Source organism: Thalia democratica, chromosome 9, assembly GCF_965202585.1.
Source record: "Thalia democratica chromosome 9, ktThaDemo2.hap1.1, whole genome shotgun sequence".
Lineage (NCBI taxonomy): Eukaryota > Metazoa > Chordata > Thaliacea > Salpida > Salpidae > Thalia > Thalia democratica.
Window position 1 is genome coordinate 14,082,545 of NC_139173.1, and position 15,949 is coordinate 14,098,493.

The window sequence follows — 15,949 nt, forward strand, 5'->3', positions numbered from 1 at the left end:
AACCTAGAACTGGGTATTAAGAGAGTTGCTATTTTTAGACTAAAAATGTTTAGCCAAAGTTTCATCAAACTAGCTTGAGTCCATCCTGACTTTTTGAAAAAAACTATGAAGAATAAAAAAAGTTAAGTTCAAAAACAGTAAAATAAACAGTTATCAAGATAAAATCCCTTAATATTTTCTTGTTAAAAGAAAAGAATTAATTAGCTAGAAAATAATAGAAAAGTTTAAAGATTTTTTTCTCAAAATCAGAAACTAAAAAACTTTATAGCTTAAAGATTAATTAAAAAAAACAGACCTAACTAGTCTGAGATTTGCGAAAAACCTCAAGAAAAACCCAAGCTAGCCTGAATTTTTAACAAAACTTTTAAAAAGTTTAAACTACCTTAGTGTTGGGTAACTCTGTATTCATCTAAGAAAACATTTTCTTTAACTTTCGTATGTACTTTTCAAATTTTATTACTCTATAAATACACTCATGAATTAAAAAATTTTTAATCATTAATAATATGAATTATTTAAAACTGATAGTTGTTACTATGAGTTTATTCAAAACAATTACTAAGGTGTATTTAAAGAGAAGAGTAGATGTACTTTACAAAATTTATCATACTTATTTATTTAAAAAAATTAATATGATAATTTTTCTTGAAAGTATAAAAATTTAATTTTGAATCATAGATATTTTTCAAACTATTTTTACTATCATGTGAGAGTAGTTATTTAGTTTAAAAAGTTATAACATTAGTTAAGTTAATTAAAAATTGAGGAATTTGGTTTATTAAGCTCAATAATGTATTTTGAAAAATGTTTTTAAAACAAGAAAATGTTAACCTTTTAAATTTAGTTCATTAAATCTCTCTCATGGTTGTAGCTTGTTGACGTACATGACTTTCTCTACACTAACTCATGGAATGGAAAGTAGTTGTGCTATAAATTCACAAATTTTTTCTTCTTCTACTTCATTATGTTTTCTTAGCAAGATTATTTACTTAAAGGAAAATAATTGAATTTTAGTACCAGAATAGTCTTAAGATTAAAATGGCCAACTTATCAAAATCTAAATAAACACCAGTGCTAGATTTAACTTTAACATTTAAGTATGTTGCTTGAAATAAATAAATGTCATAAAAAAATTTAACTATTTTTTGTGTGTACCCTATAATTTTGTGCCACTTAAATGATTTTCGTGCACCCCAAAAAAATTTCTGTGTGCACCAGTGTACTTTTAGACTACCACTGATCTAGATTGTGTCTTGGTTACTATATGCTCTACAGCTTTCGTTGTTTTTTTTAACGATTTTAACAATTCTTAAGAATTCCACATATATTATTGATCAACAAACGCATCCTTTTAAACGTTATAAGCTTGAAGTCCAATGCTCTGACTATGATTAAAGCCTCACAGAGACTTCTATTATAGATTAGCCAATGTGTCTGTTTAGACTTTATATGCTTGAAGTGCTAGTTTTGCTATCACTTCAATAAGAGTCATACCGAAACTTTTATTGTAGATCAACCAAGGCTGCCTTTTAGACGTTTGATACGCTTAAAGAAAAGCTTTGTTCTGACTTTAGTAAAAGTCACTGAGAAACGAAAGCAAATGTTTAATACTCTTAAAATTGTCGTGCAAGCAAACATACGAGCTCTGACTTGCCCGAATGTGAGTGTTTTTTTTTCGTGTTGGTAAACTTGTTAAGTTGTAAAACAAGTTTTGACTGCCCAATCATTTTTGTTATAGGCTTAAAGTAGGTAAGTATAGATTATATTCTTAGTGCAAGTTTATCGTAGTTTATTCTCTATTAAGATTAAGTTTGAATAATTTCTGTCAAGTTAAACATTTAATAACATATTTAACTCATAAAAAGCTATCAGTTCTTATTGTAAGGGATTTAAGATATTATCAGCCACTAGCTTCTCTAAGCTAGTAACTAGGCACGCTACGAGTGCGCAAACGACTGAAAAAACTTCAGGTACTAAAATCTTACTTGTAAAAGTAATCCTGAGCTAAAACAGTTTCTGACCAGCACAATATTTTATTAGACGACATAGTAATAGCAGATGATTATAACCTCTATGACGTGTTGCTCCTGATATGATTTATAAATTATTTGTATTATTTGTAAATTTATTGTAACAAATATAGTTACAACTAAAAATATCAAAAATAAAAAATCCTGACCGCGAGAAAAAATTCTTAACTTTTCTAAAAGTTTATATTTTGATAACTATCCGTTAATCGACACTATTATTTGTTTGTAGAAAATTTTTTTTATTATATTTATAAAAATTAAGCTAATCTAAAGCGTGATTAAAAAAAAAAACAATTAATTTTACACACAGAATATAACACGTGAAGTTAGTCAGTTTCAGTTTCTTGTTTGGCCAGATCATGGAGTTCCTAAATCGACCTCAGATATTTTCAGATTCAGAGATAGAATATTAGAAGCTCAACCAAATGATGAAAATGCTGGACCAATTCTTGTGCACTGCAGGTACATTACAATTAATACAAAAACAGTTTAAAAAAACAGATATACAAAAGTATAATTTAATTCAAGATTATTTTTTTTAGATTTATTAAACTAATTAAATATTGTGTAGCTCAAGCCGCCTACTAGTGCTAGCCAAATTTGCCAAAAAAACTGAAGTTCTGGAAAAATCTGAAATTTAACAAATTAAGTAAATAAACCTAGAAATTCCTGGAGTTTTAAAGAATTTTTACATGTAAATAATGAAAAATCTATAAGAGATACGAAAACCTATCATATAAAAAACTATTTTATGATAAAGTATTTTAATCAAAAAACACATTTAAAGTAACTTTACATCATCTTTTCCATGTTGTTTTGTATGGTAAAATAGTTTTTTACCTTAAATTTAGTTTTATACTAAAAATGTACAAAAAAAACCTGTTCTTGTAAAACCGGAAGAAATTTATAATACCTGAAAAATTTTTCAAAAATCTTTGACAACCCTGGCTAACAGATTTTATGCAATCGCATAACTGCACTTTTCTCAATTCCACTGGTAGATTAAATCGTTTTTTAAACTACTTTACCTAACTTTTAACTTCAAAAATTCGAATAAACGGCTTTTAAAAAAATTAAGATATGTTAATGGAAGATTTAATTTCACATGGAGACATAAAAAAATATTATTTATAGTTATAAATTACTCATAGCTAAACACAATAAGATAATTATATTTTAAAAAGAACACAAAAATGGTAAAATTATTTAACAAAAAATATAACTATAAAAGCTCGAAATTAATTGTTTTTGTTCGATTTAAAACTTACAAAGTTACATGAATAAAAAATATAAGTTATAGTTTTAAAACCTACGAATTTCGATGACTCAACATCTAAAGATTCAATTTGGTCTAATATACTGTTTTAGGCCTGATTAACCTCAAGACTTTTCACTATACTTTACGGGAACGGGTCAGAAAAGCACGGGTGACACTTTAGCACAGAGTAAAACTTTAGCACGGTGTGACACTTTAGAACAGAGTGACACTTTAGCACGACGTCACTTTAGCACTGAGTGACATTTTAGCACAGAATTTATTTTGCATTTTTTTTCTTTGCTTAAATCACATTAGATGCTGTACTGTTTAAAAATCTATAAACGAACTATGCAACATGTAAACTAAAACTTAACAAGCTTTAAATGAGTTACAACTTAAAGCTTTAGTTAAAACTAAAACAAATAGAAAATTAAAAATTTTATTAACTTATTTCACTATTTAATTTTAAATTAAAATATTTTGATACTTTTACTTTAAAGTTTTCGACATATAACTATTTACTAAAGCTAGCAATAAATGCAAGCTCTAAGATTATTAAAACATTTTAAATTCTTTAACTAATTTTAATAAGGCCAAACTTTAATCGTAAGTTTTAAATAAAAAGTGAGATATATAAATATTAAAAACGTTCCTATTTTATTTTAAGCCCATAGTAAAAACTTTATTTATAATTTTTTTAAGATGATATTTTTTAAAGTGTTAGAACTAATTTTCACTATTATTTGTTTGTTAAGTTAATCATTTTAGATTGTTAACCATTATTTAAATGAACATTTAAAAATATTTAAAACTATTAAGTGCAAAAATGTCACTCCGTGCTTAAGTGACGCCGTGCCAAAGTGTCACTCCGTGGTAAAGTGACGCCGTGCTAAAGTATCAACCCGTGCTAAAGTGACGCTGTGCTTTTCTGACACCTACCCAAATACCGTGTTTAGTCTTTAAAATCATAACGTACGTTTTTCGCCTTTAAAGTTGGCAAACGGGTATAAGTTATTGCAAAAGTAATAAACAAGTCTGTACTTCAGAGAAGAATAATTTTATTATTTTTTTAAGTAAAGCACACAACTTTTTGAAACTTGCTGCCAGTTGGTAAGTTGCGGTGATTTTAGTGTGTTATTTACGGAGCGTTATAAAATTTTAAATCTTAAGGTTTTTGTTATCTTAAATTCTAAGTACAGGGTTGCCAAAAACCTAAAATCCTGGAAAAAACTGGAATTTGACGAATTAGGCTAAAAAACCTGGAATTTGAGAAATTTTGAAGAAAAAACCAGGTATTTTGAACAAAAATCACTAAAAAACCTGGAACTTGAAACAATTTTTACATATTAAGTAGTAAAATTTCGATTTGACACAAAAATCTATAATAAAGATAAGATTTTTTCGTGGTCATCAAAAAATTTTTTTTTTCAAAAAACACATTTAAAGTAGCTTTACAGTATCTTTTCAATGTTTTTATACTATTTATCACAGTTTTTTTTACCTTAAACTTAACTTTAAACTAAAAATAGACCCAAAAATGTGTACTTTAAAAAACCTGGAGGAAATTTTGAAAACCTGGAAAAAAATTTCAAAAATATTTGGCAACCCTGTAAGTACCTTTTAGTTATCTTCTTGTTAGTTTTTAATTTTATTTTGCACATACTTCTAGTTTAGGTTTTTAGTTGTGTAGTTATCATTTCATTTAATGTTAATTATTTTTAAGTCGTGATGATAAACTATTGTATTTTATTCACTTTTATACTACAGCATAATTGCTTTAACTAAGAGTACGCAGTATCAACGCAGACCTCTATCCGTCTACCCTTTTTTTTCTCCCCAAATACTTTACCAAACCTTTGAGACCTTAAGGGGCCTGAGTTTTAGGGACCTTATGACCAGGAAAAGAAAAACGCATCAATGAAACAGTTTAGAAAGGCCTATTAGTATAGGAAATTGAGTTTGTTTGCTAAAAGTTTTTTTAAAATAAGTTTAGACCCTGCATTAAAAAATGGAAAAAAAATACTTAGCGACATTTGAAAATATGATTAAAATTTAGAAATTTGTGTGACCAGCATTAGTAAGTCACAGGCAAGTTACAAAAGTGTTGTAGGTGGTATATTGAGTTTTATTAATACAATGTTTGTTTCTGGGATAAATTTATTGCTAAAAAACTACGAAATGCTTAATTCTATATTTTGTTACTACTTATAATTATATTTTTCACAATGCTATATTTCTAAAAAGCATAATATTTTAGATGCTAAATTGCACTATCTTTAGAATCCAAAAAGCACAATCTTTCGATGCTCAATATTTCATGCAAATTTGCACCTTAAATAAGTCGAGAATAAGCGCACTATTGTTATGGAAAGTTTTAGTATATTAAGTCGCCAAGAAGAAAACAATTTTTTAAATCTAAAAGCATAGAAACGTACATTATGAACGGCGCAAACTTTTGAATGTATAGAAGCAAAATATTCATAAGCAATATTTATGTCTTATTGATTATTGATAAAACAAATAATTTACTTTGTTTACTACTACATGTTTTATTTTGATGTGTTGAATCTTTAAACATTGATTTATAAAATAGATATTTTTTTTTACTCAGATAGTTTTGCTGAATTTAAAAGGGAACTGTTTATAGTCTTTTTTTAGTTTTTTCTTACTCGTAAATGTGAGTTTCCAGTCTTTTCTTAATCGTGTATCAGTCGTAAATCGTAAAGCTCAAAAAAATAAATCTAATTTTCATGATGTACTGAAATTATGATAAATTATTAAATCGTCTAATGGCAATATAGTATTCATAACCAGTTGTATTTATTAATACTTTTGTATCATAGCTTTCTTAATCTATGTTACAAAATTGTATATAATTAAATTTTCTAAATAGTTTTTGATTTTTTACCTTTTCAAAGCTAAAAAGCTTAAAAATAGTACCTGACCGATTTTTAGAAAATATTTTAGGTAACTATTATAATTATTTAATTAGTATAACTATACTTTAATTCAATCAAATTTTGATTTATCTATCTAACTAAATTGATGTGTGCATGAAGAAAAAAATATTTTTAGTCACATAGTTTAGAAGTTTTAAACTATGTTAGCATTATTCTAACCTTGTCTCCGTTTACTTTTGTTAGACTAATATTCTTTTACTTAAAGTTATGTAACTTATACTAACTATAAGCATATATGGATTTTTAAATACAGTGTGTACATTTTAGTGCTGGTGTAGGTAGAACGGGTACTTACATTGGTTTAGATGTTTTGATTCAAGAGTTGCATGGTACTGGAAAAATTGATCCTTTAACTTTAGTTGTAAACTTTAGGCTAAGAAGAACAGAAATGGTTCAGAGTTTGGTACGTTTAGTTGTACCTTAAATAAATAAAATAAATATTTGTAGCTACAATACAATCAATTAAGTTTAGTTTTTAGTCAGTTTTAATTATAAATAAAATATTAAGCTATAAAAAATATTATATCTTGTAACTTGTATTTATTTATTACATACACGCAACGTTTTTCAATTCATTCAAAAATTCTTTTTTTCAAAAATACTTTTTTCTTCAGCTTTTAGAATATTTTTAATGCTAATTTATTAAATTATGATTGAGTTAAAAAATTTATAGATCTAAAAATCATTTGTAACTTGAGTCATTTTAAAAAAATTACTTGAGTAGATAAACTGTGCTACAGTTAATACATTTGAGTACGTCGACTATAAAGAAAGAATGAAAAAATAACAGTATGAATTTTATGTAATTTAGGCATATATTTTTATTTAAAGAGTATTTAGTCCAATACAAACCCATAGTATAGTTTCCTGTTAAGAAATTTCAACAATTTGTGAGTTATGTGAAGTAATAGCAGCTTTGTTACAAGTTAAAACTATTTTGTACATAATGATTTATTAGAATAGATAAAAGTAAACATCGGCGAAAGTCTAGCAGAGCCTAAGCCTAGACTTTTGTATGCCGTGAGACAAGCTCCAGATAACATAACATAAGCATAAGTTTGACCAAACCTTTATGTTTAGCAGAGATAAAACCAAAATTGTTTATTTATAACACTTTAAGTTTAGAAAAAACTTATCAAAAAAGCCTGATTATAAATAACTTTTAATAAAAAAAATGTTGTTTTTGATAAAAACTATATAAATTTTTAATGAAAAAATACTTTAAGTTGTCATTATGTTACAAAAAGGTAAGACTGTTACAAAAAAACTATAACTTAGATATTATTTTATTTTTAACATGTTAAGTTATGAATCTCTAAGCGGAATAAATTATGCTATATAAAACAAAGTTTCGCTTAAAGACAAGATTATTAGTCTCTTATATTAGATCATTAATAATAAATATTTCTGAGAAAATATGAAAATGTATTTAATACATTATGTATGTACTAGTTAGTATTATTTCTAACTTGCGATCATATTAAACTGATACATAACATACTCGATCAATTTAAACTTTATCAATTTTAACTCGATTATATTAAAGCATAACGCTAAATAGCTTAACAAAATAAAATTTTGTTTTTATGTACTATATTTATAAACATGGTTATACTAAAACTCTAAAAATAGTATTCTTAAGGATCAATACGTGCTATTACACAAACTGATTGATGAATGGCGTACATTGGGAAAAACAGAGTTTACTAAAGAGAACTTTCAGGAAAAGTTTGAAAAACTTGTAAGGTAAAAAACATAAATGTATAATAAACATAAACTAATTTACGTAACTTCTTGTTTTGTATAAATTTTATGTTTTAACGTTTTATACTTGTAACCTGTTTAATGAAAATTCATTCATCATTAAAACTAAAGCATAACAAAACCTCTATTTATTACTACGAAGCATATACCGTATATCGAACAAAAATTTAATTAGTTTACTTTTACTCTTTAAGTATAAGTACTTTCTATACCTCAAAAAAATATTTCTTTTGAATTATTTTTTTTTAATCTATGAAGAATTTTTATAAACAATCCTTATTACACGAATAACTTTTGGTTCTTAAAATTTTAAAACATTTTAAGCGATAGAAAGTATGCTACTTGAGCTTTTCAAAATTATTTGAACTGTTTACGTTTTTCACAAATAATATTTTTAAATATATGTTTCTAAAAGTTCAAAAATATCTTAAATGTGCATTTTGAGTAAAGTTACTTATTTTTAAAATATTTTGCCTTAAAACTTTTTATAACGAACAGCACTGGTGGAATAGTTTCAGAGTTTAAACGTGTTATTAATTGTCAACCTTTACATACAAAGTTAGGTAAAGGATGCGACCAAGAAAACATACACAAAAATCGAGATTTTAACATCGTACCATGTCAGTTTAGCCTAAATATTCATTTGTTCTTTTTGTTAAAAATGTTAACATATTTTATTAAAATATTAGTTTTTGTTTTATATAAACAGTTTGAAATTTATTTCAAATTTAATGTATTAATTTATAGGTAAGTATTTATCAATTAAAAATAAAAGTGTATATAGTTAATTTTGTTTTTCAAACTTAACTGCACATTTTTTGAGCTGTATGTATACATTTTAGATTTAATTATTGTAATTTTATGTATAAACCTACATTTAAGCTATATTATATCTTAAATATTTCAAGTTGTTGTAAAGAATACTTTTGTTCAAAGCTAACGCCGACTACGTGTACACAAATTTTATTTTTACTTGTTATTAATTATATAGTTGTATCTTACAAATTACAAATATTTCAAATTTATTACAAAAGTTTATTATCAAAGCTTAAAAATGTTAAAGGGAGTTTAATTATACCTTAAAATTTGTAAATATATGTTAACCGTTTAATAATTTTTTCATTAAATACTGCTTTTTGTTTTAATATAATCAATTTATAAACAGCAAAAAACTTTGTAAATATTTTTTAATTGTAACACACAAAAATCAGTAAGACTAATTAGTTCATAAATATTTTGAAAGTTTGTACAATAATATTTAATTATAAACTAGTGTATTTATAAACAGTAGTCTGCCAGTTTAGTAGGCATTTAAGAGCAAAAAGTTTTTTGTTCGAAATGCGATTATGTTGAAAAAAAAATTTTCTTTGAGTAACCATTATAACTAAAAGTAAAAATATTAATGACCATTTTTATAAACAAGTATTTTAATGAAGGTAATTTTAGGTAAAGTATAAATAATCAGTATAAAAAAAATTAAATTAAATTGTACTAAATATCAGAACAGCTGCAGTAAATAATGTTATGCAAATAAGAAAATGTAATACTTAAGCAATACACTAATAACATTTAAACCCCTATCCCTAACCCATTTTACTCAAACTTTAAATCTAGACCGTTAACCTTAACTCACCTTACCCAAAAATATAACTAATAAAAGAAAACAAAAAATAAATTAAAAAAAAAACAGAAATAGTTATTCCATGATTAAAATGTTACAAAAATAAAATGAGTAAAAAAAACAAAAAATTTCTCGGGTCCAAGTGACAATCGAAACAGAGATTTAATTCTTATTGTTAAAAGATATATCTTATTTTTTTATACCTGAAATATTTACAGTATATCAAATACTAATGCAAATAATCAAAAATATAGAAAAGTTGTATTACAGCCCAACAAGCAAAACTAATTAGTTAATTTCAATAAAGTCGAATTCAACTTAACGCTTAATAGATTACAGAGGTTCTTATTGAATTAATTACAATAATTTGTTGAGTTTGCACTTATTGTGTTCAAAATGCGAACTCAAGCGGCAACCTACTGTATTTAGTAAAAAATTCTAAAATTTCATAGAATATGAATTTAAAATGTCAAAAAAAAAATTAAAGGCTGAAGTAGGTTATTTTAATTTATTTTGTAAAATACGTATCATTTGCATTGAAACAGGGTGGTCACTAGGGTGCATCTGTTGCCCCGACCTTGGAATTTTGCTTAGTAATTTTTTTTTACGTTAGGAAATCACATAAATAGACAGCACAAAAAAAAATTAGCCTTCTAGCTTTAAGCCTGCTGAAGCAAATTACTTTGAAAATTTTGCTTTATATCGTTATATTTAAAATGGGAAAAAAGACTACTTCACTAAAAACTTATTTTCTCCTACGTCTTTTGAGATAATTACCTTAGACTAGGGGTGGGCAACGTTTTTCAATCAACGGGCCGGATCCGGAAATATTTAGTATTTTGCGGGATGGAGCATTTTGAATTAGTTATTTACCGGATCCAGTGTCCGGATCCAGTCAAATAATTACTTTTTAGATCCGGAACCGACTGCATACTAATTTTAAGTCGAGATCAGGATCTGGTCGGATTCTTATTAAAATACAAGATTCGGATCCGGCCGGAATCTAGTTATATTGATACCGTGGATTCACATTTTTTTAATCCTTAAAATTTACAAAATTTTCTCAAGTCTGACAACTTAAGATATATATTGAGACATGTCAGGTGTTAAAACAATGTCTATAAGTATAATTGACATTTAATTGACAAAGGTACGTATGTAAAATATCATACTTAAAAAAACTCTTTGCTTGGGGTAATTTGACAAAACGATATTCCAACTAAGTTAGAACAACAGAAAACATTAGGACAAAATGGTATATTTATTAATACACATTAATTTACAAAGTCATTTTTTAGCATGTTTTTAAAGTCAAATTCTTACAGTTTTGATTTGTAAAAATATGATGCAAAGTTTTATTAAAACTTTGTTATATTGACCCTTAGTGGACCTGTCACTTTGCTTGCGGGCCGGATCCCACTAATGTTTAAAAAACGGTCGGGGGCCGGACATTTTCACTCTGCGGGCCGTGCGTTGCCCACCCCTACCTTAGACGGTTACAAAATGTTCCTTGCCATATTTAAAAAATTCTGTATAAACAAAATTAAAAAGAAAAAAAAAACGTTATGCAAAAATAATTAAAAAAATTCAGTTTTTTTTTTTTATAATTTTTTAAAATTTTGTATATACAGAATTTTCTAATTATGGCAAGGAACATTTTCTAACCGTCTCAGGTAATTATCTCAAAAGACGTAGGAGAAAATAAATTTTTAGTGAAATAGTTGTTTCCCCCTTTTTAAATATACCGATATAAAGCAAAATTTTCAAAAGTTATTTGCTTCAGCAGGCTTAAAGCTAGGAAGCTAATTTTTTGTGTGCTGTCTATTTATGTGATTTCCCAATGTCAAAATAACTTTCTAAGCGAAATTATAAAATTTTAATTTTTGAGGGGCAACAGATGCATCCAATTGGTCAGTAAACCTGGAATTCTAGAAAGACCTGAAATTTGACAATTTAGGTTTAAAAGCCTGTAACTTGAGAAATTTTGAAAAAAAAAACTGGAATTTTAGACAATTTTTACATGTTAAGAAGTAAAATTTTGATTTGACACAATATATTTATCATATAGATAAAAAAAAATTCTCATCATCTAAATGTTTTTTAACAAAAAACTTATTTAAAGTAGCTTTAAAGTATCTTTTCAATGTTGTTATATTATTAAAACAGTTTTTATACCATTAAGTTAACTTAAAACTAAAAATAGGCCCAAAAACCTGGAGAAATTTTTCAAAAACAAGTGGCCAGTTTAAAGTAAAACAAAAAAAGTAGTTTTAATTCGAATTTGTACGTTCAGATAAGCGCATTGTAAAATAATTTTAACTTAGACAGGACAAATGAAGTCGAAATATGTCGTTATCCGTCAGATCCTGCATACCGGTATTACAATGCTTCTTTTATATCAGTAAGAACACTTTATTTTATAAATACAAGTAGTATTTTACATTTATGTCAAGCTTTAGAGTTTTAATACCAACTATATATAAACGCTTACTTTAGTTTTATTAAATTTTGAGTGTATAAAGCTTATGTTTTGTTTTTTTTTTTAATTTGATGCCATTGGGATACAGTTAACCCGCAACTCGAAAGATGTAAAATTTACTTTGAAAATTCTCATCAAGAGTTACTGATCAGAAATTGAATCTTTTAAATAAAAGTATCACATTGGGCAAATGGTTATTTAAAAGTAGTAATCTACAGGATTCGAATCTTTTTCAAGTCAAGACCCGAACTAGATCTATTTAATTTAAATAAATTAAACTTTTTGAGTGAAATTATACTTGAAAAACATATTTTACGTTTACTACCTAAATTAAAAGTAAGAAACATTTCTAGTCGACGAACTAGATTTGTCAGAAAAGTCTTTTGTGGGAAGTAGATAATTATAAGCTTAATATTTATGGCCCAAGTAAGTTTGTAACAACTCACAATATATATTTATTCAAATCTGATAAACTAAGTTGTAGTGAATTTATTGTTTATCAACGGGCAGGGTTGCCACACGGTCAGGAAAAGTCAGGAAAAACTATAAAAAAAAAAGACAATAGTTAGAAAATTTGACTAAATTAACAAAAAAAGATCAGATTTTGTCAGATTAATTTACAAAACTCCTTATTTTCCAAAGCCTTCAAATAGCAAAATATTAATTAAAAATCCAAAAATTTAAAGTCAGACAAAAATTGCTAAATTTTCCTAGAAATTCTTTTTTTTTTCAATCACTTTTCTTACAAATCAATTTCTATCGTTTATTCATATAAGCGAATCAAAAGAAAAATGTATTAGCAAGAAATGAAATCATTTTATAACAAAAACGTTATTTTAAATGTTTCAGGTTTTTATACTAAATATATACAAATAAATTCTTTACAAAAAAACCATCAAAATTAGTTACGCATGTTTGCAAATTTAATAGTCTCAAATTTCAAATTTAAACCATGAAACACAGTAAGAAAATTAATAACTGGCAGAGAAAAAAAACAAACTATATAATTATATAAAAAATCGTTATCATAGTAAAAGAAAGTTATACTTACTGCTTTTTGATTGTGCTTTTTTAATGATAGTTAAAACATGTCAGGCTTGCTGAATATAGTCAAAATATTATTATTATTCGAATGGTCTAACGAGCGAAACTAAAATTCTACTATTGAAACTGACAATGTCTTAGACTTTGAGTTGTGAACGATTTGATTACAAATAATTTTCGACTGTACCTACGAACGGATGCACTATACATGTTATACATTGTATATACTATACAATGTACTATAGTCTGTTTAGTTAGACTAAAAAGCGGTTTCCGGCTGCTATGTCTGCCTGGTGAGATCTAAAAAGAACAAAACCAGTTGTAGGTTGTGTTAGAAACTTTTGTTTATGGTCGTAGGGCGCAGTATAGTGCAACTTTGAACTCTGCATTTAAACTAGTTTAAGTAAAATGTGTTAAAGTTTTTGTTTATGACTTAATTTGATATATCTATAAATAAATTTAAGCTGTATAACTTTTTGTACAGACTTACGACCAGACAATTTCATTAATAGCTGCGCAAGGGCCAATGAAAAACACATGTGAAGATTTTTGGAGACTCATTGTTGATAACGGCGTTTCCGTGATAATAATGCTAAATACTTTAGACGTTGAAAGCCCAGTACTTTTTTTAGTGTTTACTAAAACTTAAAATCGTTCTTAATATATTTAAATTATATTTTTCATTAATCCGTATAAAATCTTTGATTTATATATTCTGAACTAAAGACATTATATCAAATCATTAATAGAGTTTTACAATCTTAATTACTTAAATGAACGACTAGAGAATTAGTAATTTTTCAAGTGGAAAACTTTTAAGTTAAAGTGTAATAAAGAAGTTTATTTTATTTATGAATTACAAAGGTATGTAATTGAAACATATATAACAGTTTATAAAAATAATATTAAACAATAAAGTTCACCGCACGATCAATAACAACAGCATCCGCGACCGGTTACGAAACTGGTCGTAGGTTGGGTGCTGTTGTTGTTGATCGTGCGTTGAAGTCCATTGTTTATTATCTATGGCGAAACACATCTCAACTTTGTTGATGATGGCCAAAATAAATACTGGCTAAAAAATATTAAAAATTTAGATAACTTTATTAAAAGTTAGATAGTTTTAAAACTTTTTTTTTTCTTTAATACTATTAATACATAACTGAAAAAATCAATTCATTAAAAACTATTTAAAAAATAACTAATATTTCAACTGTTTAATTTTGTACTTAGATTATAAGCGTAAAAAAGCTGTTCGACAATTTTATATTTTAGGAAAAAGATTATCAATATTGGCCTGAAAAAGTTGGCGAAAATTTAGAAATTGTTGATAACTCAAATACTAAAATGAGAATTAATATTAGTACAATTAATGGACCTGAAAAGCATCCATTTTGTGATGAAATTGTCACAACCAAGCTTGTTGTTAATCAGTTCAGGACAGATCAACTAGTTAGTCATTACTTTTGTAAAAAAGTTTTTTAAGTTGGTGTAGTATTGTCTGAAGCTTAAAATATATTAAAAATAGAATGAACATAAAAGTGTAATTAAACCCGTTTAATTGATAAGTAATTTAAAGTATATTAAAAATTTAAACAACTGGTTTATCTTAATCTTATCAAAACAATTATACAAAAATTGGTTGCTTATAAAAACCCTGAAGAAACAAGTTCGTTTAAATATACAATAATAACAATAATTCGCTCAGTACAGTAACTGACACCTAGGTAATCACTTAGAAAACAGCGCAAAAGTGCGTACCCAACAAGCAGTTTGTACCTAGGACATTACCTACATTTAGCCTTATACAAAGGTTTTAAAAATAACTTAAGCCTACAAAAGCAAAATCCCCAAAACAAAAACTTTCACCATAATAGCAAAACATACTTGTTGAAAGAATATTAGAAGTCTTGAGTATTTATCTAAATATGTATTTTGTATTTAAGCATTTATGTATGTTTATTTTTGTACCTTGAAATTTACAAAGAACGTATCATTAATTAAATAAATATTTATGAAAACATTGATTATGCTTTTATTAAGTTTTGTTCATTCAAAAAAGCTATGTATAAACATGAAATTTTCTAACTGCTTACTTATTATTTATGAAAACACAACAGTAAAGGATTAAATGATGTTGTGCTCTTAGGAGGAAATGATGAGGTACTCATAGTATACTGTGGTTTTCGTTAATATTGCTTTTTACATTTATGTTGCAATCATTGGCTATGTAAATGTAAATTGCATTGTTAGATATTTTTGATTATATAATTTTATTTAGTTTTTTTTTACGGTTTTTACATTTATGTTTCAATCATTGGGTATATAAATGTTGATTGCACCGTTCTGTTCATTATTTTCGTTTATCTAAATTTTGCATAACTTTTTTTACATTTCTTATTCCTATGTTTAATTAATCATGGAGTAAGCAAATATAAACTGCACTGTTCGATATATTTGTTAAATAAATAAACTATAACATGTTTGTTTTAAATAATGCATTTGATATACAGTCACATTTCGCGAATCTACGCACTAGTTTGTTACGCACTCTCGTTTAGTTAGTTACGCATTTTTAAGTTTTCAAAATATACAAAAAAGTTACCAGGTTTTTACAGGATTCCTGGTTTTTTGAAAACAATAATGACAGGTACACTTCAAAATGTTTAAATTAATGTTTTGAGAGGTATATGAAGAGATAAATTTTTGATAAAATTGAGATTTTTACGTTTTTAGTTTCTGCTTTCTATAAAGGCCTATTGAACTTTGCTTTTTATATCTAAGTGTCTTAGC

The 15,949-nt window shown here is 26.1% G+C and overlaps 1 protein-coding gene across 3 annotated transcripts in view; it reads left to right on the top strand.

Moving 5' to 3' along the window:
* Positions 1 to 15,949, top strand: part of LOC145844692 (receptor-type tyrosine-protein phosphatase epsilon-like) — a 72,309-nt gene that overhangs the window by 45,657 nt on the left and 10,703 nt on the right. For all 3 annotated transcript variants that reach the window (XR_014370304.1, XM_082952102.1, XM_082952103.1), the window contains exons 9-15: positions 2,341 to 2,492; positions 6,516 to 6,651; positions 7,891 to 7,994; positions 8,511 to 8,632; positions 11,958 to 12,034; positions 13,641 to 13,775; positions 14,432 to 14,608. Coding sequence is in view for 2 of the 3 variants with exons in the window: in XM_082952102.1 (XP_082808228.1) it covers positions 2,341 to 2,492; positions 6,516 to 6,651; positions 7,891 to 7,994; positions 8,511 to 8,632; positions 11,958 to 12,034; positions 13,641 to 13,775; positions 14,432 to 14,608 (903 nt within the window). In the remaining variant the exon portion in view is untranslated. The remainder of the gene's footprint in view (positions 1 to 2,340; positions 2,493 to 6,515; positions 6,652 to 7,890; positions 7,995 to 8,510; positions 8,633 to 11,957; positions 12,035 to 13,640; positions 13,776 to 14,431; positions 14,609 to 15,949) is intronic.